Here is a 25,114-nt window from a genome sequence, read left to right on the forward strand (position 1 = left end):
CAATGAGTCCTGTGAGTGTTGACTTCAGCAATAGGCCTTATCCTTGGCTTATGGAGAGCCACCCATAGCCTTGCGTAGCCGGCGTTGTTTGGGGTTTGATTAGATGGAATCTATCCCTGGCACTGCAGACTTCATTTGTTATAGAGAGGCCCAGTTGGGAGTCTGTTTCCCCTGATATTTGGGGAGACATTTCATTTAGCGCATGCATGTGTTGTGTGTGTGTGTGTGTGTGTGTGTGTGTGTGTGTGTGTGTGTGTATGTATGTATGTATGTATGAATATATTATAGGAAGACTCTACTGTATTAGGTTTCCATACAACCCTTCAAATGGCCTGGTTTTAGTCGTTCTTCCGTATATTCTCTCCCTTGCCCCCTTGTTCCCTCCCCCTCCCTGTTTATAACTACCTAGTCTATTTCTGCTTCCTAAGGGGATCCATATCTGCTCCCAGTCCCGGTTCTGTCTTCCTAAATTCTGTGGATATATGGATTATAGCTTGTTTATAAATGACATAACAGCTAAAGTCTATATATAAGCAAAAACATATCATATTTGTCTTTCATTTTTTTTAAATGATTTATTTATTTATTATATATAAGTACTCTGTAGCTGTCTTCAGACACACCAGAAGAGGGCATCAGGTCTCATTACAGATGGTTGGGAGCCACCATGTGGTTGCTGGGATTAGAACTCAGGACCTCCAAAAGAGCAACCAGTACTCTTAACCACTGAGCCATCTCTCTAGCCACGTATTTGTCTTTCTAGATCTGAGTTACGTCACTCAGGATTTTTGCTCCCTAGATTTGGTAGTCCTATTTTGTTTTGGTCTTTCAAGACAGGATTTCTCTGTGTAGCTCTTGCTCTCCAGATACTCACTCTGTAAGAGCAGGCTGGCTTCACCTGCCTCTGCTTTCTGAGTGCTGGGATTAAAGGTGTGGGCCACGACTGCCCAGCTGATTTTGTTTTGTTTTAATGGCTTAGTAATGTTGTATTGTATAAATGTACCACATTTTCTTTATCCATTTATCCATTGACGGGCATCTGGGCGGTTTTCAGTATCTGGCACAGCAATAAACATGGTTGAGCAAGTGTCTTTGTAGTAGGATGAAACGTCCTTTGGGCTTAAGTGGTATGGCCAGTGCTTGAGGTAGATTGATTCCCATCTTCCTGAGGAACCGCCACATTGATTTCCACAGTGCTGTACAAGTTTGCACTCCTGCTAGCAATGGACGGGTGTTTTCCCTACTCCATGTCTTCGCCAGCATGAGCTCTTTGTTCTATTGATCTTACCTTTCTGAATGTGTAAGATGAAGTAGTTTTGATTTGCATTTCCCTGGTGGCTAAGGTATTGAACATTTCTTTAAGTGTTTTTCAACCATTTGAGTTTCCTCTGTTGAGAATTCTCTATTTTTAACTGTACACCATTTTTAATTGGGTTGTTTTGTTGATGTCCAGTTTTTTGTGTTCTTTATATATTTTGGATATTAGCCCTCTTTCAGAAGTGTAGTTAGTTGGTAAACATCCTTTCCTGTGCTTTGGCTGCCTCTGTCCGAATGATGGTGTCCTTTGCTTGTGGAAGCTTTTCAGTTCCCTGCGGTCCCACTTATTAGTAGGTTTTTGGTTTGAGTGACTGTGCTATCAGTGTTCTGTTCAGAAAGTCTTCTGGGCTAATGCATTCAAGGCTGCTCCCCACTTTCTCTTCTATCAGATTCTGTGTGTCTGGCCTCTTCCAAGGTCTTTGATCATTTGGAGTTGAGTTTCATGCAAGGTGGTAAGTATAGGTCCGTGTGCATTATCCCACATGTGCTCGTCCAGTTTGACCAGCACCCTTTGTTGAGGGTGTTGCCTTTTTTTTTCTAGTGTTTATTCCCAGCTTCTTTAGTGAAGCTCAGGGGGTTCACAGGTATGTGGATTTCTTTCTGTGTCTTTAATTCAGTTCCATTGCTCAGTGTGTCTGTTTTGGTGTCAATATCATGTTTTTATTATTATAGCCCTGTAGTACAACCTGAAATTAGGAAGGTGGTGCCTCCTACAGTTATTTTATCGATCCCAGATCTTCTGTGTTTCCATGTGAAACCGAAAATGGTCCTTTCAAGTTCTGTGAAGAATTGTGTTGGGATTGTGATAAAGATTTGTTGAATGTGTACATTGCTTTTGGTAGGGTGATCGTTTTTACTATGTTCATCTTACCTATCTATGAGCATGGGAATTTTTTTCATTTTCTGATATATTCTTCAGTTTCTTTTGTCAAGGTCTTAACGTTTTTGTCATACAAGTCTTTCACGTGCTTGGTTAGAGTTACTCCAAGATAATTCATAGTTTTTAGGCTATTGTGATAGGTATTGTTCCCCTGATTTCTTTCTCAGTTTGTTTCCCATTTGTAGAGAGGGCTACTGATTTTTGTGAGTTAAATTTTTACCCAGCTACTTTGATGAAAGTGTTTATTAGGTGTAGGAGTTCCCTAGTGGAATTTTTAGAGTCACTTATGTGTACTATCATATCATCTGCAAATAAAGATATTTTGACTTCATACTTTCCAGTTTGTGTTGCCTTCATCTCCTTTGGTTTTCTCATTGCTCAACTAAGACTTCAAGTGCTGCATTGAATAGATATGGAGAGAGTGGGCAATCTTGTCTTGTTCCTGATTTTAGTGAAATTAATTTGAGTTTCTCTCCTTTTAAGTTGATGTTGGGTATGAGCTTGCTGTAAATTTTGTTTTATTGAGGTATGTCCCTTTGTTCTCATGGGGTTTCATGGCTGTGAAGAAACACCATGAGCAAGGCAACTCGTATAAAGGAAAACATTTAATTGGGCCTGGCTTACAGTTTCACAGATAGTCTAGTATCTTCATAGCGGGAAGCATAGCAGCAGCATACAGGCAGATATGGTTCTGGAGAAGGAGCTGAGAGTTTCAAAGGCATAGTATGAGCATAGAAGATGTCAAAGCCTGCAACCATAGTGAAGTACCTTTCCAACAAGGCCACATCCCCTAATAGTGCCCTGGCCAAGCATTCAAACACATGAGTCTATGGGGCCAAACCTATTGAAGCCACCACACTCTTGTGTTTCTACTCTCTAGAACTTTTATTATGAAGGGATGTTGAGTTTTGTCAATGGTCTTTTCTGTATCTAATGAGCTGATCACGTGACCTTTGTCCTTCAGTTTGTTTATATGGTGGGCTATAGTTATCAATTTGAGTATATTAAACCATCCCTGCATCTCTGGGAAGAAGCCTACTTGATCACAGTAGATGACTTTTTGATGTGTTCTTGGATTCAATTTGCAACATTTTCTTGAGACTTTTTGCATCTATGTCCATAAAGGAAACCAGTCTGTAATTCTCTTTCCTTGTTGGGTCATTATGTGGTTTAGGTATCAGGGTGTCTATAGCCTCATAAAATGAATTGGGCAATATTAATTCTGTTTCTATTTTGTGGGATAATCGAGGAGTATTGACATTAACTCTTCTTTGAAAGTCTGGTAGAATTCTGCACTTAAAGCATGTGGCCCTGAACTCTCTTTGGTTGGGAGACTTTTAATTACAGTTTTTACTTTACTAGGAGTTATAGGTTTTCATCTGATCTTGATTTGATTTTGATAGGTGGTCTCTATTGTGAAATTATCCATTTCTTTTAGGTTTTCTGATTTGATGGGCTACAAGTTTTTACAGTATGCTCTTATGAGTCTCCCTTTTTGTCCCTGGCAAAAATTTTGTGGTTTTGGATCTTCTCTCTCTGTCTTTAGGTAATTGGCTAAGGGTTCTTTGAGAACCAACTCTTTGTTTCATTGATTCTTTGTATTTTGTTTGTTTCCATTTTATTGATATCAGGCCTGAGTTGACTTATTTCTTACTATCTATTTCTTTTGGGTGTTATTCTTTTTGTTCTAGAGGTATGCTATTAAATGACTAATTTGAGATCTCTCCGATTTTTCCATGTAGGCACTTAGCGCTATGAACTTGCCTCTTAAAGAACCATCTCACCATGTCCTATAAGTTTGGGTATGTTGTGTTTTCATTCTCATTTAATTCTAGAAAGTTTTAATAATCTTGCTTAACTTCATTCTCGATCCATTGTATTCCACTCGGCGAGTTGCTCAGTTCCCGTGAATTTGTAAGCTTTCTGTTATTTCTTTTGTTGTTGATGTCAAGTTTTAATCATCTGTGGTGTGGTCAGTCAGGATGCAGGGTGTTACTTCAGTTTTCCTGTATCTGTTGAGACTTTCTCTGTGTCCAAGTTTGTGGTCAATTTTGGAGAAAGTCCTATGAGCCGCTGAGAAGAAGGAATATTCTTCTGTATTTGAATAAAACGTTTTATAAGTATCTGTTGGTCCCTTTGGATTATAGTGCCGGTTAGCTCCAGCTTTTCTGTTTAGTTTTTGTCTGGACATCCGTCTGTTGGTGAGGCTGGGCTATTGAAGTCACCTGCTATCACTGTGTGAGGGTCAATGTGTATGTGATTTAAGCTGTTGGGTTTTTGTTTTGTTTTTGAACTTGGGTGCCCTTGTATTCAAACAAACATTTCCAAGTTATTGTCTGTGTTGGGTTGCTTTCCACGGGTTTGGGGGTGAGGTCGTTTGTATTGTTTTTAATTAGTTGTCCAATGTTTTATGCTTGCTTTTGGTGCAGAAAGCACATTGAGTTCCTCATGTACTGAGCTGCTAGTCTTGTAAAATATCCCCAAGCTGTTTGTTTAAGTAGTTATTTAAAACATCTAAGGGGTTTGTGAAGCTGTACAAACTAGTTTTTGTCCTGAATTTTGTGGCACTCGTTCCCATGCTTGGTTCTTCTGTGTCACAGGACAGGCTCCAGTGTTCCCGGGGTCTGGCAGGAACTTGCCAGTGTTCCATGTTCCGTCCATTATGGAAGCAGCGTCTCTTCACCTAGGATTTCTAGTGTCTGTTCATCTTGAGGAGAAGCTGAGGCAAGCTTTCTGCTTGTCATTCATTAACCAGTTATTCTCAGTGAAAACATAGCTTTAGTAATCTTTTTTTTTAATATCTGGAATTTTCCAAAATGGGGCTCATTCAGGACAATTGAATTTTCCTTTTTTGTAGATTCATTCCTAAACATATAATCAAAGTAAAATGTAAACCTCTAATTATAGAAAACAATAAGATATGTATACAATTTCACATTTTGAGTTTTCCTTACTTAGGACTTTAATATCAGTTTTTATTTTCTTTAATACAAAGGAATTAAAATAATAAAAGCTAAGATGAGTTTGTTTATATAGATTTTCGACTTTAGAAAATGAAAATAATAGATTTTGTAGTAGGATATTTATTCAAACTAGTGAGCATGCAATTATTGTACCAATTGCTAGGAGAGCATATTGTACTCTCAGTGCTGATTAGTTACTTACAATATAATGGAGAGGACCAGTATGTCAGGCAAACGCTCTGACATTCACTGTACAATTTCTTGCACTGTGAGCTGCTGTTCTGCATCCTGTGTCTCTGATGCTGAGTGTCCAGAACTTTGGGTCACTAAGCCTAGTGGGTATTCTTACTTTTGAACTGGAGGCTGATGAACTTCCGGTCTCCTAAACAAGTCTAAACTTTTATAGTAGAAACAGATTCCAGAAGGATATTCCTTCTGCTGCTGGCATTCTGCGGGCCTTTTGAAAACTAATTTCTAATTTTGAGGTAATTGTAGATTCACATGTAGATATAAGTGCATATGCTTTAAACCAATCATCCCATTTAAAACTTGCCAACAACTAACACGAAGTATCTGTTGTTACCTGGCGATTAAGGAAAGCTAGCATGTAGAAAGGTTTGAACCTGTCCAAAGCCTGTGGCAGAACTTTGTTAAGTACCAACTAGATCATGCTCATGAGTAAGAAACTGTCTCATGCCCTGTTCATCCCTCGCCCTGACCACACAGAAAGTGTGCCAGGAACACTGTCTTCTCCTTCTGCCAGTCTGTTTCTCACCAGCGAGACTCCGTGTTTGAAAATGTTAATTTTCAACAAAAAGTACACAAGTAAAAGCTGGGATTTACAAAAATTTAGCAACTTCTCTACAGAACTACTTACAGAATGAATTCATGTTATCATAAACCATAACACATTTGAATTCTACTTTTGTATGGTTTCATCTAGTAGGCTTTTTTTTTTCAAATGTAGCCATGTTGATGTGTTTCTAAACTTAATGGTATATAAAAATAATCTCACGTGTGGTTATAGGTTGCACATACCTATAATCCCAGAACCTTAGTAGTTTAAGTTGTTTTGTAGTCTGGGCCAGCCTGGGCTATATAGAGGTCTAAAACAAATCAGGACAAGTAATATTCATTACACTTATAGTATTAGAATGGTTTTGATAATGATTATATGTGTTTTTGTCCATTTTTTTGTTCAGTCTTTTCAAACCAAAGTGACTTTTTCTTTAGTTTTGTTGACTGTGACTGTGGCTTGCATTATGAAGAGTTTCTGTGGTACAGACCCTTGTCTGGAAATAATGAAAGTCTTATTTTTATGGGAGGATTTAAGGGGGTTTATGAACTTAGCTTGTTCTGTATGTTGAGTAAACTTTTTAATTACTACCACTGTTGCCTTGGAAACGTGAGGCAGAGGAGCCTGAATGGTGCTTGCCTAGAGGGAGACAGTGAATGTGTGATGGGAGAGAGTTAGGAATGCAGATTCGAGGTTGAATATAATTGCAAAACTCTTTGAACATTCTTTGGAAGAATAAAACAAAAATATTTTTGAAGAATTCAAAATGATATCGAAAGGACTGTATATAGCATGACTACAAGAAAGATCTTAGTTTCTTCAGGAGCATAGTCTAAGGTCATAACCAGGACCTCACAGACTGCACATGTGCAGGTATTATAGTGACAATGACAGCACAAATAAACTCACATACATACGTACGTACATACATACATACATACTCATTCAGTGCTGGGTATGTGTCCCCTATAGCCCCATGCTATGCAGGGTATGTATGTATGTGTGTGTATGTATGTATATGTGTGTATGTGTGTGTGTATGTATGTATGTATGTATGTGTGTGTATGTATATGTGTATGTGTGTATGTATCATATGTGCATGCTTGGCGCCCTCAGAGATCAAAAGAGAGCATTAGTAAAATTACAAATTTCTGCAAAACATTTGACAGAAACTATATAAACTTAGAATTTTTTTATTTTTTAATGACAGAACTTTTAAGACCCTCAGAAATATGGGTTTGAATCAACTAAATAGATACACACATGTATTAAATTGCTTAATTTTTGTTAGATTGAATTTCAGTGAATTGAACTATTAAAAAAACCCAGTTCTTAGAATTGTAATCAATTTCTGTGTCATCATTCTTAGGTAAAGTAAATGAAACCAGTTTTAAAAAAACAGTGTAACAGATGCTTAGCATTTTTTTCTGCCTTTCTTGGAATCTCAAAAGGTGTGAGGTGCTGTCATAATAACATAAATAATTGGGGCTGGAGAGATGACTCAGTGGTTAAGAGCACTGGCTGGTCTTCTAGAGGTCCTGAGTTCAATTCCCAGCAAACCCCATGGTGCCTTACAATCATGTGTAATAGGATCTGATGCCCTCTTCTGGTCTGAAGATAGCAACAGTATACTCATATAAACATAAAATAAATAAACCCTTAAAAATAGTCAGTCTTTATCAATGTTATAAATCATATAAATGTTCACATGAGCGTGGAAGTAAAATTGAAGCAGGATAGAAAAGTTAAATGTTTCCATTGCTCTAGTGTATTTCATCAGACCGTTGGTGTCATTGTTGAGTGTGTATTTTCTGCAGTGTTAATACTAAGCAGTAATCACAAAAGCAGAGCCCTGTGACTTTTGAATTAAGCCCATAACCCCAACATACAAACCTAGAAGCTGTAGTTTCCATGCAAATACTGCTAATGTGAGTTCTATTGAGTCTTTACAAAGAGTTTGCATTTAGAAATTAGTTATCTGTGGCTTTAGTGAGACTGTGCGTACTTGTGTGTGTGTGTGTGTGTGTGTGTGTGTGTGTGTGTGTGTGTGTGTGTAATAGTGGAAGTCCACACATGTGGAGGTCGAGGAATGACATCTTGTTGTGTCACTTTTCACTTGACTGCCTTGAGTCAGGGTCTCCCTTAACCTTGAATGAGTCAGGTAGCCTGCAAACCACAGTGATCCTCTGCCCTGCATAGCATGGGGCTATAGGGGACTCATACCCAGCACACCCATTTTTTATATGGGCGTTAGGGATTTGACACAGGATGTCATGTCTGAGTAGCAGACACTCACCCACAGTATCCCCTGGAGAATTTTTAAGCCAGTGTTTTTCAGGTGCTTTGTAGTCACTGGTGACCATCAACTCCTCTATTTTTCAAGGTAGTTACTTAAGGAAACTTCAAAGAAATAAAACTAAATAACCCAATTTGGTAATGTACATACACTAAATACTTTTCCTTTAAAACATCTCCTTGGTTTATAAAAGTGAGATAAAAGTAGTAACACTGTAATATTCTTTTCAGAAGACAGACTATGGGTTGCATTTAGTTCTTGTCTATAAAGTAGTGAAATAAAGAAGTATTCTTCTCTGTGATGCTGTGCTATGTCTTGAGACAGATTATAATGGTTTTATGCCAACAATGGGCACCTAGTGTTTCCTGCAAGTCAAAGCTTGGATATTCCTTTGTGCTATCCCCATACAGAGGGAAAAGCCAGACCTAGAAGAAATCTGCAACAGACGACTACTAAAGTAAAATACAAACGAGAACCCGCGAATGTGGTCTCCATGAGTCTTGAAGAATGAAGGCGATAAAAGAGCTTTTCCAGGAGGTATCAGTGTACTGATACAAAGTAATGAAAGGAAACTAAGTTTTAGAATAAATGCTTTTAAATTCAAAGCAAATATATGTGAAGAAGAGAGTTGAGCCTTCTCTCTGTTGCAGTCAGTTACAGCTGCCATGGAGAGTACTTTCTAGTTTTGTGGGTTTTATTTTTTTGTTTTTGGTTTTTCCTGCAACATTCTCAGTGGCATTTTGTCAGGTACTTCAAATACCAAATTATTCGGTTAGGTACTCAATATCTGGGAAGTAACTTATTTTTAAGAAACTTGAGTAGAGTTCTAGTAGTAATTATATACAAAGTGCCAGGGAAATGTCAAAACAGGTGGTTTTCTTATTTATTTATTTATTTATTTATTTATTTATTTATTTATTTATTTATTTATTTATTTATACATACACTAAATGGTAAATGGTATGCCACCACAGTCCCCCCCACCAGCAGAGTTCCTCCTCCCATTACCCCTTCCCTTCACCTCTAAGAGGTCAGCCTTCCCAACCCCCCATCTCTCCTCCCTAGGCATCAAGTCTCTGCAGGATTAGGCCCATTGTCTCCCACTGAGGCCAGACAAGGCAGCCTTCTACTACATATGTGCAGGGGTGGGGGCATGGGGGGGGCCTCAGACCAGCCTGTGTGTGCTCTTTGCTTGGTAACTCAGCCTCCGGGATCTCCCAGGGGTCCAAGTTACTTGATACTGTTGGTCTTCCTGTGGGGTTTGCCATCTTGGGGGCCTTTAATCCTTGCCCCCAACTCTTCCTCAGGGTCCCCAACCTCTATCCAATGTTTGTCTGTGGGTATCTGCATCTGTCTCAGTCAACTGCTGGGTAGAGCCTCTCAGAGGGCTGCTGTGCTAAGCTCTTCTCTCGGCCTGCTGTCCCAGGTGCACAGGCTTGTTTCTTAATTAAAGTATCTTTTAACCTACACATTTTTTATTTGGGAATTTATTGATAAGCTTGACATTTAGACACAATTGAGTCAAATGGTTTTTTAAGCTTCTCAAATTTCATATATGTAGGTATGTTTGATTTTAAGACAGCCCAGTATTATCTTTCATAAATGTGATACTTTGTTAATAGATCTTCTTAATTGCTAACTTTCTAAAGTGTGTGTGTGTGTGTGTGTGTGTGTGTGTGTGTGTGTGTGTGTGTACTGCATGTATGCAGATATATATTTTTTTTGCCAGGAAAGGGTACTGGATCCCCTGGAAGTGGAGTTTTATTGTATTGGGAACTGAACCTAGATCAACAGCAGCAAGTGCTCTTAACTGCTGAGCCATTTCTCCAGTCCCACTGATTTGATTTTTATTTTAAAGTTATACATCACTATATGTGTGTGTGTATATATACACACACATATATTAAACTGAGTAGGGTTCTAGTGGTGCTTTTCATTGTGCTTTCTGATATTAATTCTCATTATGACAAACCTATGCATACTAAAGCTCTCTGTGATTGTGTGCAATGGTGGCCTGTCCTGGCAGGCCCTACATTTGCATGACTAGGAGTATTCAGTGTTCAGTATACCTAGTCTATTTCTAGGACAGGTTCTAGTGATTTATTTTTTAGCCTCTGTGGGTCATATTGTCCTGGTGTGTGTGTGTGTGTGTGTGTGTGTGTGTGTGTCTTTTTTTTTAACATATGTGTCTTTTTTTTTAACATATGTCTAGTTTTCATTTGTTTAGGGAATTTTGTTCTTTCTGGGTTCGTTGTTGTTTTGCTTTGACACTAAGGGCTGTTTTAATACTCAACATTATGGCTGGTACATTTTGGGACTCTGGATTATTTTGTGTTCCTCCCCAGCATGTCGACACTGGTTCTATCTTACAGCTCGGTGACGCCTGGTCATCTTAACTTGGTAAGAATAGATGTTGCATTGTACGTGTGCGTGTTCTTGCGGTTATACTGAATCTTTGCCTGAGGGTAACTGCTTTTATGAAACCGAGTCTTGGTATCCAGTAGTGGTTAGTTTTTTATATATATTTCAGTCTTGCAGTAACCTGATCATTTGTGTGCCTGTCTAATTTTGCTATGAATCTTCAGTCTTTCTCGGTGTATTTCTACCTTAAGCTTCTGCTCCACCATTAACTATGTGATGCTACCCAACTGCAGGAGAAAACCTGGAGTATTTCCAACTTTAAACCAGCAGGATTTAACTCTCCCTCAGTCCCTCCTCAGAGCGTCCTCCTGGCTTTGTCGGGTGTGGACATGAGGTCTTGTCCTGGGGCGTGGTTCTTACACCGAGCTTTCTCTGGTGCTCAGGTTTGATGTCAGGGTAATTAACAAGGGCTCTGCTCTGGCTGAACCCAAGCTATAGTGTCTTCCGCGCGGCCTAACTGCAGCGTCTGTGCTCTCCGGCCAGCGCTATAGCAGAGCTTGCTGGTAGCACCTGACTCTTCTCACCTGACCCCAAACCAGAACTTTCCAGAGTTCCCCAAATAGATTTGTCCCCCCCCCCCATACTCTTTCATAGTTAGCTTTCCTCCTCAGGTTCCAGCTGCTCCTAAGCTTCCCTTTCTGATGGATGAGTCCTACAGATGTGGAGACTGCTGTACTTAGGGCTGTTTATATTCATATTGAAAGATGTCTTTGTCTTCTATTATACCAGTTCTGTAATATTTTGCCAAAACTCCTCAGTATCTTTCTTATATTTTAGAGAATTTTTTTCCGTAGAGAATACACCTTTAAATAATTGGAATCACTCTGCAGCCAATTAAGCTGACCAAGTCCCTTTCCCCATGGGGCTTGGTGTGCGCTGATCGCAAACTGTAGTCACCTTGGGAGTGTATGCAGCCTGATGCCTTATAGGCTGCACAGAGGGACCTTGGAGACAATTTGCTGGTAGTTATTCAAGTCTCTGATCTCAATGCTGCCCCAGTCTAGGCTCCAGACAGGTACGTTGAGGTACCTTTGGGAAGCCCCGTGGCCTAGGATTTACATTGGCCAGGCTGTCATGTCCATCGGCACCAAGCTGCAGAATAAGGAACTATGTATACTGATTGAGGCTCTATATAGAGACAAGTTCAAGTTCCATGGCTTCCAGAATATCTGCATCTCAAAAAAGTGAGGCTTCACTGAGTTTAATGCAGACGAACATGAAGACATGATCACTAGAAGCAGCATTCCTATTTCCTTTCGGCCTTGTCCGGTCAGCGAGCATGATTCTACCACATGTAGAAAACAGGGCTAATTCTAGGCAGGTTGCTTAATATGCAGAGTAATCAGTTTTAATTTTAAAAATTCAGATATAGCCATGTACTGCATAAAGTAAGTTCAGCCAGTGATAACTGCATAGATGTCAGAAAATAATGAAGCAATGTTTTCCTAGCACATAGTGGTGTTGTGGCTGTTACCACTGTGTTCCAGTTGCCACGAGTATTCAGTGGTCACATGGTGCATAGGTTTGTAGTCCAGATGCCATAGACTTCCATACACTGTTCATGTGTACAGTAGACTATACCATCTAGCCTTGTGCCTTGCAGTTTATGATGTTCGAATGACACATTGCCTATGATTCATTTCTCAGATCAGACCCTGGTTGAGTGACATGCAGCTGTTCAGTAATTGAGGTCTAAGGACTTTCTCTTGTCAGAGAAACAGATTAAGATACACAAATTCTGCCTTTTTAAAAATGGCTTGTTCTTAGTTGTTACAGGCAAGGTCTAAGGCTGCAGGATTGGTGATTGCACACTGTCAAGCCTTGGAACTTTAGTTTTAGGTCCACTAATAGATCCGTTGTACCTGAGTTGGTTTTGTTGCTGTTTTATGTGTATTGTGCTTATGCATATGTATGTGGGTCACTTTGTACTTTACACATGCGTGTGTGTTCCAGCTTTTATCCAAGAAGAGTACTCTGACACATGGCTCTTAAGAGCCCCTTTCTCTGTTGGGCACAAAACACATGTATTGTGCTTGTAGTTGTTTCTATAATAAGACATCAACCATAAAATCACGAAATTGATTATGTGCAGAGTGTCCATTGAGAATATTTTATAGTATGATGAACTAGCAATTAGAAATGCTTCTTTTTCTGCCATGTGTTGCTGAATTTAATTATATGGAACATTTTATAGTTAAGTAATTGATCTCTTGAGATAAGGATTATTCTCTTTTTTTAAACATATATTTGTTTATTTACAGCAAATTAAAGGTATAAATAATTAAGTAAATAGCCCAAAATTTTATGGCTGATAATGCATAACGGTTAACAAACAGTTTTAGCCTGTGGTATGTAACTAGCCAAGGAATACCTTTTAAAACTGTATCATATATAAGATGTGAAAGAACAAGAGATGTGTTGTGCGGAGAAGGAACCTGGCAGGCATTGAGATGTTGCCTTTTATTTCTCTGCGTGTTCTCCATAGCCCGGCATGCAGTGAGAGCTTAAGTCTGAGCTGGTTTTAGTGGCACCGGAAACAGCCAGACTTGAAAATAGCAAGCCTTGTTGTTGACTCTGTGTGGCCACTGGGATGGCCTGCAGTGGGTGGCTTCCTTCCCATCCCATTTAAATTCTAGGTTAGGTCAGTGTTCATCCATGACTGACTATTTAAAGGGGACTTGATGTTTTTCTTGGAAATTGGCACTAGATGTTATTTCTGTGCTTGGTCTCAGTAATGACTGTGGCAACAGCAAAGTTGTCTTCAAGATACTAGTGTCAGAAAAGTTTTAGGGACTTGCGTATTTAGCATAAAAGTAAACAGTGACTAACAGTTGTGAAGTTAGGGTTGTTAAGATACATTAAGGAAACGGGTTTACAGACCGGTGGTTACTTTCAGGGGAGAGGTGGAGCAGGGCCAAAGAGGTGTGGTCAGAAGACCCAGCTGAGAAGGGAGAGTCTGTCAGCACCCCCAGGAGCATGTTGTAACTGTGAGTGCTCCTGTGTTGATTCTAGGTGGCATCACAACACATGACTTGAAAGTTGTTGAAATATTAAAGCTATTAGTTTAAATCACTTTCATTATAAACACATTAAGTATCAAGAATGATAAAGCAGGAGCTCAGGGGCAGGCTTACCCAGTAAAGGACTTCCCACATACACATATGAAGCCTTGAGTTCAAATCCCAGCTCTCTCATAAAAAGACAAGGGCGGCAGCGTCCGTCTGTAGCCCATCTGGGGTGTTGGAGACGGCGCTCCACCTCCTTGATACTCACTGGCTAGCCAGTCTGTCTGAGCCTGTGAGCTCCAGGTCCAGTGAGAGCCCTGGCCTCAAAAATAAAAGCAACTGAGGAAGGCACCCGACCTGACCTCTGGCCTCCATGTACCTGAACTTGAGTGTGTTCCAAACACATTTGAGTGTGTATACACACACAACACATGATAAGGACATATCAAAAAGACTCTTTTAAAAGTAACTTTCTTTTAGAAATAAAAATTACCATATTTTTAATTGAAATTAAAAATAGCTAACTAAATTATTTGAATTTATACTCAGAATTATTGTACTGATTTAAAATGTTCAGAAAAATCAATATATGAATTTTTAAAATTTTGCTTAATAAGCATGTATGCTATTTGCCTAACAATTATAATAAATATAACTTCAGAAAGAAAATTAAGGTAATTCTTGGGATTTGTTTGTTTGTTTTTTAACATATAGGAAAACTCCATCCTTGAGAATGCAGTCGTGTATAGGAGATTTTGAGTGCTCTCTCTCCCAGGATCTTTTTATTCCTTGTCTAGCAGCCAGCCTTAGTCTGCCCTTCAGTCGATCAGTCCCTGGTCTGTCTCCCAGCTTAGGAGTTGAGACTTTCCCAAGTAACGACAGCTGTGAGCATGTAGTGTGTGCCCTTTGGTCACGTGAGATTCATCTGGGCTCAGAGTCACTGTTTTATTTTATTCCTGAGTAGGCCTAGACTGTATGGACATACCAGAGTTTGTCTGTTCACCTACTGAAGGAGGAAACTGTTCTGTCCCATCTTTTGTCCCATTTTAACACTTTGTGCCCCTCTTCCCTCCCCTCCAAACGCCCCCCGCCCCACCCTGCCGCCAAGCCTAAGCTTTGTCAATCTTCAAGAGCTGACTTTTGTTTCTGGTTTTGAGATTTCTACTTCATTATTGCAGCTTTAGTTTTCCCTCTGCACTCATCCCATGGCTAGTGCTCACTTGTTTTCCTCCCTTCTCATGTTGGGAGCTTCTGGAGCACATGTGGAGCTTTCCTGGTAAGAGCTGCCAAGCTTCAGTGCCATCCACCACACCCCTCCGCCATCCCGTCACTTTGGGCATTTTGTCTTGATTGCTTTCATTTGGTCAAAGAATTTTCTAATTTTCTTTTCAATTTCTTTTACTTGTTGGTTATTTAGAAATATGTTACTTAATTCTCAAGTATTTGGGGGATCTCCCAGGTTTCTTTCTACTGTAATACCCATGTGGTCAGAGTGCCTCTTCTGTCTGAGATGGGCTTAATGGTGCAGCACATGGCTAACCCTGGACAAGGCACCATGTGCTCAAAACCAGTGTGTCTTCTGGTGTGGTTTCTAAGGTGTCAAAAGAGCCAGCTTGTTTGATGGCCAAGCTTGAGTCAACTGTCTCCTGCCCTTCTCATATGCTGTGGCTCTGTGGGTTGGTAACAGTGGTGTGTCACATGCTCCCTTGTCATTGTTGACGTGCTGCTTTTCTTCTCATCTCTGTCGTTTTGTCCCCTCATTTTGAGCTTTCATTATTTATCTGTGTGCTTGTAATTATTGTTTCTTCCTGAATTACTGATCATTTAGCAATTGTGAAGTATTTCTTTGTCTCTTACAGTAACACATGTCCTCCTGTCTGTCTGTCTGTGATAGAGAATCAGCCTGATTTCTCTGTGGTGGTTGTTTACTGCTGTGTTTTTTCTTCCTTGGACTTAGAGTGTCGCTGTGCCTTTGACTCTAAAGTGTGCTTCTTCAGATAGCGTGGTAGTCTAATATCCTTATACATGTGATTGGCTTATTAATTTCCTTTTTCTTTTTGTTTTCAAACCAGTTTCCCTGTATAGCCCTGGCTGCCCTAGAATTTGCTCTGTAGACCAGGTTAGCCTCAAACTCACAGATCTATCTGCCTCTGCCTCCAGAGTGCCGAGATTAAAAGTGAATGCCAATACATCTGGCTCAGTTTACACTTAATATAGTTATTTATATAGTTGTATTTATATCCATCATTTTGCCATTCATAGTCCATGTAAGTAATAAATATTCTTGTTCCTTTGTTTCTTTGGGGGGTTACTTTTTTAATTTGCCATGGGGCAGGGGAGAGACCCAGTGTGTATGGGGTGTGCTTGGGGATTGAACTGAGATTTGACTCAGGCCGCCAGGCTTGCTCAGCCCGTGCTGATTCCCTCTAAGCCATCTCTTCAGTTTTGTTGGCTTTTCGTTCAGTTTTGTGATTTTAGGTGTCTAGATATCATGAACATGGAAAGTCCGCTTCTAACAGCGTCATTCATGATGTGAGTATAGGTGTTTCTTTGTGTTTGTGCTCTTTTTTTTTTTTTTTTTTTTTTTTTTTTTTCTTTTTTGTTTCGGAGCTGGGGACTGAACCCAGGGCCTTGCGCTTGCTAGGCAAGCACTCTACCACTGAGCTAAATCCCCAACCCCCGTGTTTGTGCTCTTTATTGAGCTTTTTGGATCTTTAGATTAAACTTTAACCACCATTTTGAATTTTTTCTGCCCTCTTTTCCTGATTTTCTTCTTACTGTGGTATCAAGTGTTATTGCAATTGCTTTCTGACCTACAGGTGTCTGTAGTTCTGTTGATTTGTGTCTTTCTGTTCTGTGGTCTGCCTTCTCAGGCCTCCTACGGAGCCGTTGTGCCTCTAGCCTCCTTTGATCACAGCACTTTATACCATTTCAGTCCTTAGGAATGTGAGACCTGCTTAACAGTACAGCTGTGGTCAAACCTGGGCTATGCACCATGTGTATGAAAAACATCATGTCTTTTGCTCTAGCTTTTGAGGTGTCACATGAGGTCAGCTTGGTTCATTTTTAATTAATAATTTCAATTAAAAATGATTTTTAATTAAAATTAATTTCCATTAATATAAAAAATTTGGGTTTGCATCCTCATATTTTGAATAATGGTCTAGAGCAGTGGTTCTCATGAACATTTTGGGGGTCACAGTTGCGATGTCCTGCATATTGGCTATTTACATAATCAGTCATAACTGTAGCAAAATCACAGTTTTGAAGTAGCAATAAAGTTCCTGGTTGGGGGTCACTGGCACATGAGGAGCTGTGTTAGAGTGTCACGGCATTAGGAAGGTTCATGGTTGGGGTCACCACCACATGAGGAGCTGTGTTAGAGGGTCACGGCATTAGGAAGGTTCATGGTTGGGGTCACCGGCACATGAGGAGCTTGTTAGAGAAGGTTGAGAATCACTGCTCCAGAAGGTAGTAGAGGCCTAGGTCTGACTCTGACTTTCTCTAATTTGTTTACCACATCCAGTCAAGTTGGTCTGCTTTCCTTTGAATGTTCCTGGGTTTTCCCTTAAGTTCCTTCAGTCTTCTATGGTGACACACGTCCTCTTGGCCCAGGCTCTCCTCCTCTGCTTTCTGCATATTTACTTGGAGCTTGCAAAGAGGACTTCCCGTGCATACTCTAAGCTCTCTCGGTGATTATTGTCATCTTTGCCTCCAGCAGGCCCTCGGCCCTGGCATTCTTCTCCGCTCCTCCCAGTGTGGATGGGTGCTTGCTGGGCATGCGCACCCTTGTGCCCTTTCCAGGCTCCATTCCCAGGACCTCAAAAGCCTGAGCTCTTCATGTGACTCCTTGCTCTGAGCTCCTGTCCCACCTCGTCTCCTGTAGTGTGCCTTGCCTCCAAGGACACTGCCTACTGTGACGTTCTCTTGTCCCTGGCCCATGTGGATGTCCAGTCACTCCTATAGTCACTACTAAAGTTAGATCAAACGTTTCTTTCCTGTTTTTTTTTTCTTTGTCTTTTTCTATTCAATTGTGAAACATGGGTCCACTAACTCCCTCATCATCACATGCGTAGTAATTTGATTTTGTGAATAGACATGAAACATGGACTTTATCATCAGCTACATCACTGCTAAGGGTGAACACAAGCGTGAATTGAGCTCCTTGTATTACAGATCGGTTAAGTTCAGATGGAGCAAAACCGCCATTGAGAGTCATATGCTACATACAGAATCATGCCTACTTGTTTTCAAATGAATATTTTGCTCAGTTTTGGGAGAAATTAGTAAATAATGAGTATCCTAGCACAAGTTTGTCAATATTAGAAAAAATAACTTGAAGTCAATATATTTTGACCCCACATTCCTTTCATATAAAAGATTAGCTGTTAAGAGTGTTCCCAGGGCCAAAGAGATGGCTCAGAAGGTAAATGCAATTGTTGCCAGGCCTAATGCTGGAACCTACATGGTGGCAGGGAGAATTCACGCTCAAAAGCTGCCCTCTAACCTCTGTGTACAAGTACATGTATACATAGCTATGTTAATAACAATAATAAATATAATAAAAAATTTAAAGGATATTTCTAATAATAATTATGTAGCAAAGACAGAAAACTTTTTCTGTAAATGTCCTGATTATAAACATATTTAAGCTTTGTAGGACACACGATCTCTACCAAATGATCTTTGTTTGGATGTTGTGGTTTTACTAATAATTTGTCTTTACCCTTATGTGCATTAGCATTTTACCTGAATTATGTCTGAGTGTATCAGATCTGGGAGTTGCAGTTGTGAGCTGTCATGAGGGCACTAGGAATTGAACCCTGGTCCTCTAGAAGAGCGGTCAGTGCCCCCCAACCACTGAGCCATCTCTCCAACCCCTGTGGTTTACTATTTTTAAAACATAAGTGCCAGTTTTAGCTTGCCAGCAAGTTTGATCTGCTGAGTTGTAGTGTGGCTAACTCCTGGTCAGTAACAAACAGTAAGAAAAGCCCACGTGAAGGTAAGACTTTACTATCTGAGGGAGGTGGTGTCCCTCACCCACATCCTAAACAACTCGTGTGTCCAAGGTGGTGCCACAAGACCTAACCTAAGAGGAAAAGCAGGGCATGGGGGCTAGGAAAGGCAGGTGTGAGACCACAGCATCATAGCAGTCTTTACACTACGGTTCTCTGGGGAGACCTGCTCAGTGCTGCAGTGAAGCCATTGAGCAGGGGAGTTCTGTGTCTACCTGGTGCCTCCACTCGTAAATCTCCTATTATCTGCTTAGGAGGGCAGCTGTACGGTTATGGACACAGCTACCTTGAAGTAACCATTCCTTTCTCACCTGACCAAGAACTTGGATTCGTCAGTGTCAGGCTTCTAGCTCAGGTTAATAACTCTGGGCCTCACCCTTTAAGCCAGCTCTTTTCAGTATTTAGGGAACTCTGGCACTGCTGGGGAGATGGCTCGGTAAGTTAGTGCTTGCTATCAAGGCATTAGGACCTGAACTCAGATCCCCATGAACTACATAAATGCCAGGTACCTGGTGCATATCTGTAACCCTAATCCATGTAGGGGATGAAGGTAGAGCCTGGGGTTCCCTGGCCAGCCACAGTAGCTGAACCAGTTAGCAGCAGGTTCATGAGAGACCCTGCCTCAAAAACTAAGTTGGAGAGCTGTGGAGGAAGGTGGATGATGTTGGCTTCTGATCTCCGTCCATGCACTCATGGCTGAGCGCATCTGTGTATACAGATGTGCACATGTGCCTCCCCTCTCCCCAAATCTTGCAGGCTGAGAGAAGCATCTTACCAAGGCTGGATGGTTTGCAGTCTAGCCCAGGTTCTGTGCTTGAGCATCATATCTGCAGACATAACTGATTGTATTTACTTGAACCGTAGTAGTATTGATTCTCTTTATTTTATTCTTTGGAGTTACATCAGAATGCGATTTATATTAATTTTGATTTTGGTTGTAGAGGTTGGCGATTTGAAGGAGCTGCAGACACTAGACATTTCTACCAACCGTTTGCTAGCTTTACCCGAGAGGCTTCACCTGTGCCTTTCTCTGCAGTACCTCACTGTGGACCGCAATCGGCTATGGTGTGTACCGCGTCACCTCTGCCAGCTGCCCAGCCTCAATGAGCTCTCCATGGCTGGAAACCATCTCGCATCTTTGCCAGTTGGTAAGTGTTGTGGTTATGTGATGACTAGACTAGCCAACACATAAAATACAACATATTTCTTTAACTAGAACGGATTTGTTTCCTTCTGTTTATCCTGATGATCCCTCTGTAAATCCATTTTTGACATGAACAACAGCATTATTGCAGATGAGTAGTGACGTTATTTTAGTCAGGGGTGATGTCATTGCTTGTATCGAGAGGCTGGGTCTCCCTGTATGGCCACACTATTCTTGAACCTTCAAACTCCGGCCTCAGCCTCCATGTGCCACCATGCCTAGCTCAGGGGTCCCATACTTACTACAAAGTCATTCTGTGCCATCACAGAATATACCACCGATGAGAAATTACTCTAGGAAGTGAATTAAAATGTGTGTGACTGTAAGTCTGACAGAGAGCCCTGAGCATTATGAACGGATGACTCCCCGTACAAACACATCTGCTAATTCCTGTGTCCTCTTCTCCCTTGGTCCTGTAGATTTAACCCAGGGCCACACATGCTAGGCAAGCTCTCTGCCGCATACCTCAACCCAAATATGCCCCTTTACATTAGAAGCTAATGTGGATATTGGCTTCTGCCGTGGAGAGTGATTTTTGAATATTGTTATAAGTACTAATGTCAGAAAATCTGGCTGTAAACCTTTGAAGACTTTATAATGACTAAATTGCCTACTGAACCAGAAACACCGCCTTGCCGAATAAAACCTTATCCTCTGTAGATTTCTGTAGTTGGTTCATTCTGACGTGTACACATCAGGCATATAGGTCTTTAATAATAAAGTACATTTATTTCACATAGAACTAAACTATAGTTTCAACTTCTAAGAAATGCATGTGCCAGTTTAAAAAATGAAGTCACATAGGACCTTAAACTATTACAGCTTCACTCATAAAAGCGTCTAAATGGGAATCATTCATCTCTAAGGACAATGAAGTACATAGCTCACCAGCCCCCAAAAGGAAGGGTTTGCGTATATAATTCATTTTATGTATTTTCAGTTTAAAGTTTCTTCATGAAATCTTTAAAATAATAGACATTAAAATCAATTCATATAATAAAAACCGCTGAATTTAAGGAGATTAATTTCCCACAGATATATTCCACGATTATAAATAAACAAATTAACATAAATCTATTTTAAAAACAAGCTATACTTCTAAAAAAAAATCTAGCTTTCTGAGTGAGAATGTCAAATATGCATATTTACAGAGTGAAGATGCCTGCTGTTCACTGACTGACAGGGGCAGCACCTGGACAAGGTGTGCAGCTCACAGTGTGACCCGCACTAATTACTGAGCTTCACTGTCAGTGTCTGAAGGTCAGCGATGACCGTCTCCATCCTGCAAAGTTCATGGGCGAGAGTTAGTGCACAGGCGTGAGGAGACGCACCTGGAGAGTGCATAGCCAGCTGTGCTGCTGCTGCTGCTGCTGCTGCTGCTGCTACTGCCCCCCCTCCTTCTCCTCCTCCTCTCCCTCCTCCTCTTTCTCCTCTTCTTCCTCCTCCTCCTCTTCTTCCTATTCTTCCGCCTCCTCTTCCTCCTCTTCTTCATGTTCAACACACTTCATATCTACAGTAACCACCAGAACCTTTGACTGCTTCCTGATATCTTTCAACCACGTGATTGCCAGGATGGTGTAGTCATGGCTGAAAGGGAAGAAGAAAAAGATTATTTGATTTATGTGGCATAAGACTCAACTTGGCAAATGTAACATCGGGGCTCAGAGTAAAACTGCAAAATGTCTTATAGGCAACCTAGAACTTTGCTTGATTCGACATCAGATGTTACCAGAAACACATGAGCTAGCTAAATTCATGTTGTCTCTACAATTTCCTGTTATTTTTATCACCATCACATATATACGTGTGTAATATGTGTGTTTCTATCAGAGACTACGTGATGAGTATTCTCTCTATTTAACTACAGCAATGATAAGCTGTCACTATACACTCTTCCTTAGTCGAGTATTAATAAATGCTATTCATACAGTCTCTAATTATTATAAACCTATTACAAACCCATTGACTAACTAACTTTACAGATGAAGAGGTTGACGTACAGAGTATTTGTGTCACTTGCCTAGAGTCGCAGCTGGTAATAGAACTCAAGCACAGACTCCAATTCTAACCGTGACAGTCCTTCCACCCTGACATACTCTTTATATTCCAGAATTGGTCTGTAGAAGGGGACACCATACTGAAAGTGGCCATCTCCAGTATCTGAATCACTGCCGTTTGGCCCCACTGGGCTATCTCTCCAATTTCTGGCTAACTCTTGGGTTTGGTGCTGCCGTTACGCCCTCTGTCTCAACTCAACTTTGCACACAGCTGCACTTGCCTTCATCCCTGCCCTGCAGTAACTCCTTAGCCTTGGCTCCTGCTCCCCTGATCAGTTGCTGCCCATTCCTTCCTTTGTTTCAGTACTGACAGCTTTGAGGCGTCTTCTAAATCAATGCACTTTGCCTGATGCTGGAGTTGCTCAGAAAGCTGAAACAGTAGGATTACAGTGAGTTTGAGGCTAGCCTAAATTTTACAGTAGCCCTAGGCCAGCTTGGACCACTCTGTGAGACCTTATCTTGGTGATGATGATGATGGTGGTGGTGATGGTGGCGGTGGTGGTGGTGGTGATGATGATGATGATGATGATGGTGATGGTGGTGATGGTGATTATGATGACCTTAATTATATACACTTGAAATCTTGCTTTGGACTCTTATGCTAAACCATAGCCATCTAATTCTAAGAACTGTTTGAGAAAGGATCAAAAGGAAGCTATTAGTGCTTCCTTTTTACAGAACTAAGCAGCAGTCTAGAAATTGGGCAAATATGAGTGCTTCTGAATGGTCATTCAGACAAACAGGCAAATATGAATACCACTTAATGGTCATACAGACAACAGATGGACAGACACACATACACAAAGTTTTTGAGCAATAGAAAACCTACTTAGAACTTAGCATAGGAGCATAAGTTTTGTGGGATGTCTGTAATGGGACGTGGAACCCATAATTTGGGGCCCACTCACTAAATTCAGTCTCTTACCAAAGGTCAGCTGAAGGAGGCCAGTTTTTCTTTCTTTCTTTACAATTTTTTTATTAATTTTTTTTTGAGACAGGGTTTTTCTATATAACAGCCCTGGCTTCACTGTCCTGTCTTCACTTTGTAGACCAGGCTAATGTCAAACTCATAGAGATCTGCCTACCTCTGCCTCCGGAGTGCTGTCTTCTAAATAAATGAATAAGAAGACATTAAAGTATGCACAACCATGCCCAGCTCTGTTTTTATCTCATGTGCCTCGGTGTTTTGCCTGTATGTGTGTCTGTGTGAGGGTGTCGATTGTCTGGAACTGTGCTTACAGTCAGTGTGAGCTGTTGTGTGGGTGCTGAGAATGGAACACTTGTCCTCTAAAAGAGCAGCCAGTGCTCTTAACCACTGAGCCACCTCTCCAGCCCCCTGGAGCTCAGTTTTTATGGATTTTCTTAAGCAGCTGTCTGATACTCGCTGCTTCTGCAGGCAGCTACAGAGGCTGCCTGTAAGGATGGCTTAGATCATGTGTGATACTGTCAGACCATTAGCTGCCTTTGAGTATGTGCTGCTTCAGTCACTTGTAATGCTGTCAAACCACTAAGGTTCTTTGACTGTTCTTCCTGAAATGAAAAGATGCATCAGAAAGACGGATGCTCCCATTATTACTGCACTGCGACAGTTGAATGACAGATGAGCCGACAGCCAGGCTTTGTTCACAGAGGTGACTATCAGCATAGGAGGAAAAAGCAGTCGCTTGAGCCTTGCGCTAAGAAAGTTAGCAGAGGTCTCCAAACTTGGCGTTTTTACTATTGGGTAGATACAGCTTGGTTGACTTACTAGCTCACAGAATTAGGGTTTCAGCTCTTACCTTCCGAGAGCTGAGGGGAGTACAGAGTTCTTCCTGGGGGCTCCTGGTTTTCCCTGAATAATTAGTGAGACTAATTCTTTGGGAATGCTGTTTATTCCATTTGAGTAATGGCTGCAGGGCTGTGGGTCGCTGGGCACGGGGTGGTTGTAGACAGCATGTTTTAGCTCCCAAGAGTGCCGTGACACTAAATTCAGTCCTGTCGCGTTTATAGTTGACAAGAAAACAAAGGTGCATCTCGTTTAGCAGATGAAATTTTTATTAAGTGTTTATTTAGAAAAGTATAAATGAGGGTCAGCAAGATGGCTCAGCTACTAAAAGTGCTTGGCATCCCACCCGAGTACCTGAACTTGACTCCTAGCAGGAAAGGACTGACTTCTGCAAATTGTCCTGTGGCTGTGCATGTTCATGCACTAAATAATAATAAATAAATGTAAAAAGGTAATTTTTTTAAAAGTCAATTATTTGTTTTGGAAGATTTAAATCTTGTGTGTGGGAGTGTTTTGCCGGAATGTATGTATGTATACCATGGATGTGCCTCATGCTCCCAGGGACCAGGAAAGGGAATTTGGTTTCCTGGAACGGGGTATAGGTGGTTATGAGCGGCCATGTGGGTCCCGGTAACTGAACACAGGTCCTCTACAAGAATAGCAAGTGCTCTGAACTGCTGAGCCGTTTTCCTGCCCCCAGTGAGTAAATTCTAAGAGCATTTAGCATGTTACATTGAGGTTACAAAGTAGCCTGTGCATAAATCATCATGGAGTAAGTCAGAAGTTAGTGGGGCATGGTGATGAGAAATGATTCGGGTTTCTAGACCAGCCTCAGAGTTGTCCCTTAGTCTAGCAGTGACATGTTTTTTGGGACGGCGTGAGTGTTAAGGACAAACCTAGAATGGAATGATAGATCCTGTACTGTCTCTCCTACCACATAGAGAATGCTTTCAACTGTCCCCCTGCCACACAGTTGGAGAACTGGGTGATTGGAGAGGTTGTCCACTAGCTTTGTAAGAACTGGATCCTTTATGAGGAAGAAAAACAGACATGGCAAGTTATTGTTTGAAACCAGCTCCCAGAATTTTAAACGTGCGCTGAAGCAAGCTCCTTCCCGTTGCAAACGGAGGATGTAAACTACCAGTGCTGTACTTACTTGGACTGTTTGTATTGCTCTTTGCTTATTCCCACCTCCTCCATGTTTGCTGAGAAAATCAGGACTTGCTGCTATTTAGAATGGGGTTTGCTTTTGTTTGTTTGTTTAAATCTACATGGAAAACTGATCAGACTGCAAGCCACTATTAGAGCTGAATTAAACTAATAACTTATTTTTTAACCTTTAGCTTAGACGTAAAAAGATTAAAATGTGTGTTTATGAGATACCCTGTGGTGCTC

General features: G+C 40.9%; 1 protein-coding gene and 1 non-coding gene across 2 annotated transcripts in view; both read left to right on the forward strand.

The window, feature by feature from the left end:
* The window catches only part of Lrrc28 (leucine rich repeat containing 28), a 120,649-nt gene that overhangs the window by 57,543 nt on the left and 37,992 nt on the right, over nucleotides 1-25,114 (forward strand). The window contains exon 6 of the mRNA XM_032893428.1: nucleotides 19,635-19,841. Within this exon, the coding sequence (XP_032749319.1) occupies nucleotides 19,635-19,841 (207 nt within the window). The remainder of the gene's footprint in view (nucleotides 1-19,634; nucleotides 19,842-25,114) is intronic.
* Nucleotides 11,498-11,630, forward strand: LOC116894950. Its single transcript, XR_004387146.1, has one exon. It is a non-coding gene; the product is annotated as a small nucleolar RNA SNORA70 (small nucleolar RNA).

Source organism: Rattus rattus, chromosome 2 (genome assembly GCF_011064425.1).
Source record: "Rattus rattus isolate New Zealand chromosome 2, Rrattus_CSIRO_v1, whole genome shotgun sequence".
Lineage (NCBI taxonomy): Eukaryota > Metazoa > Chordata > Mammalia > Rodentia > Muridae > Rattus > Rattus rattus.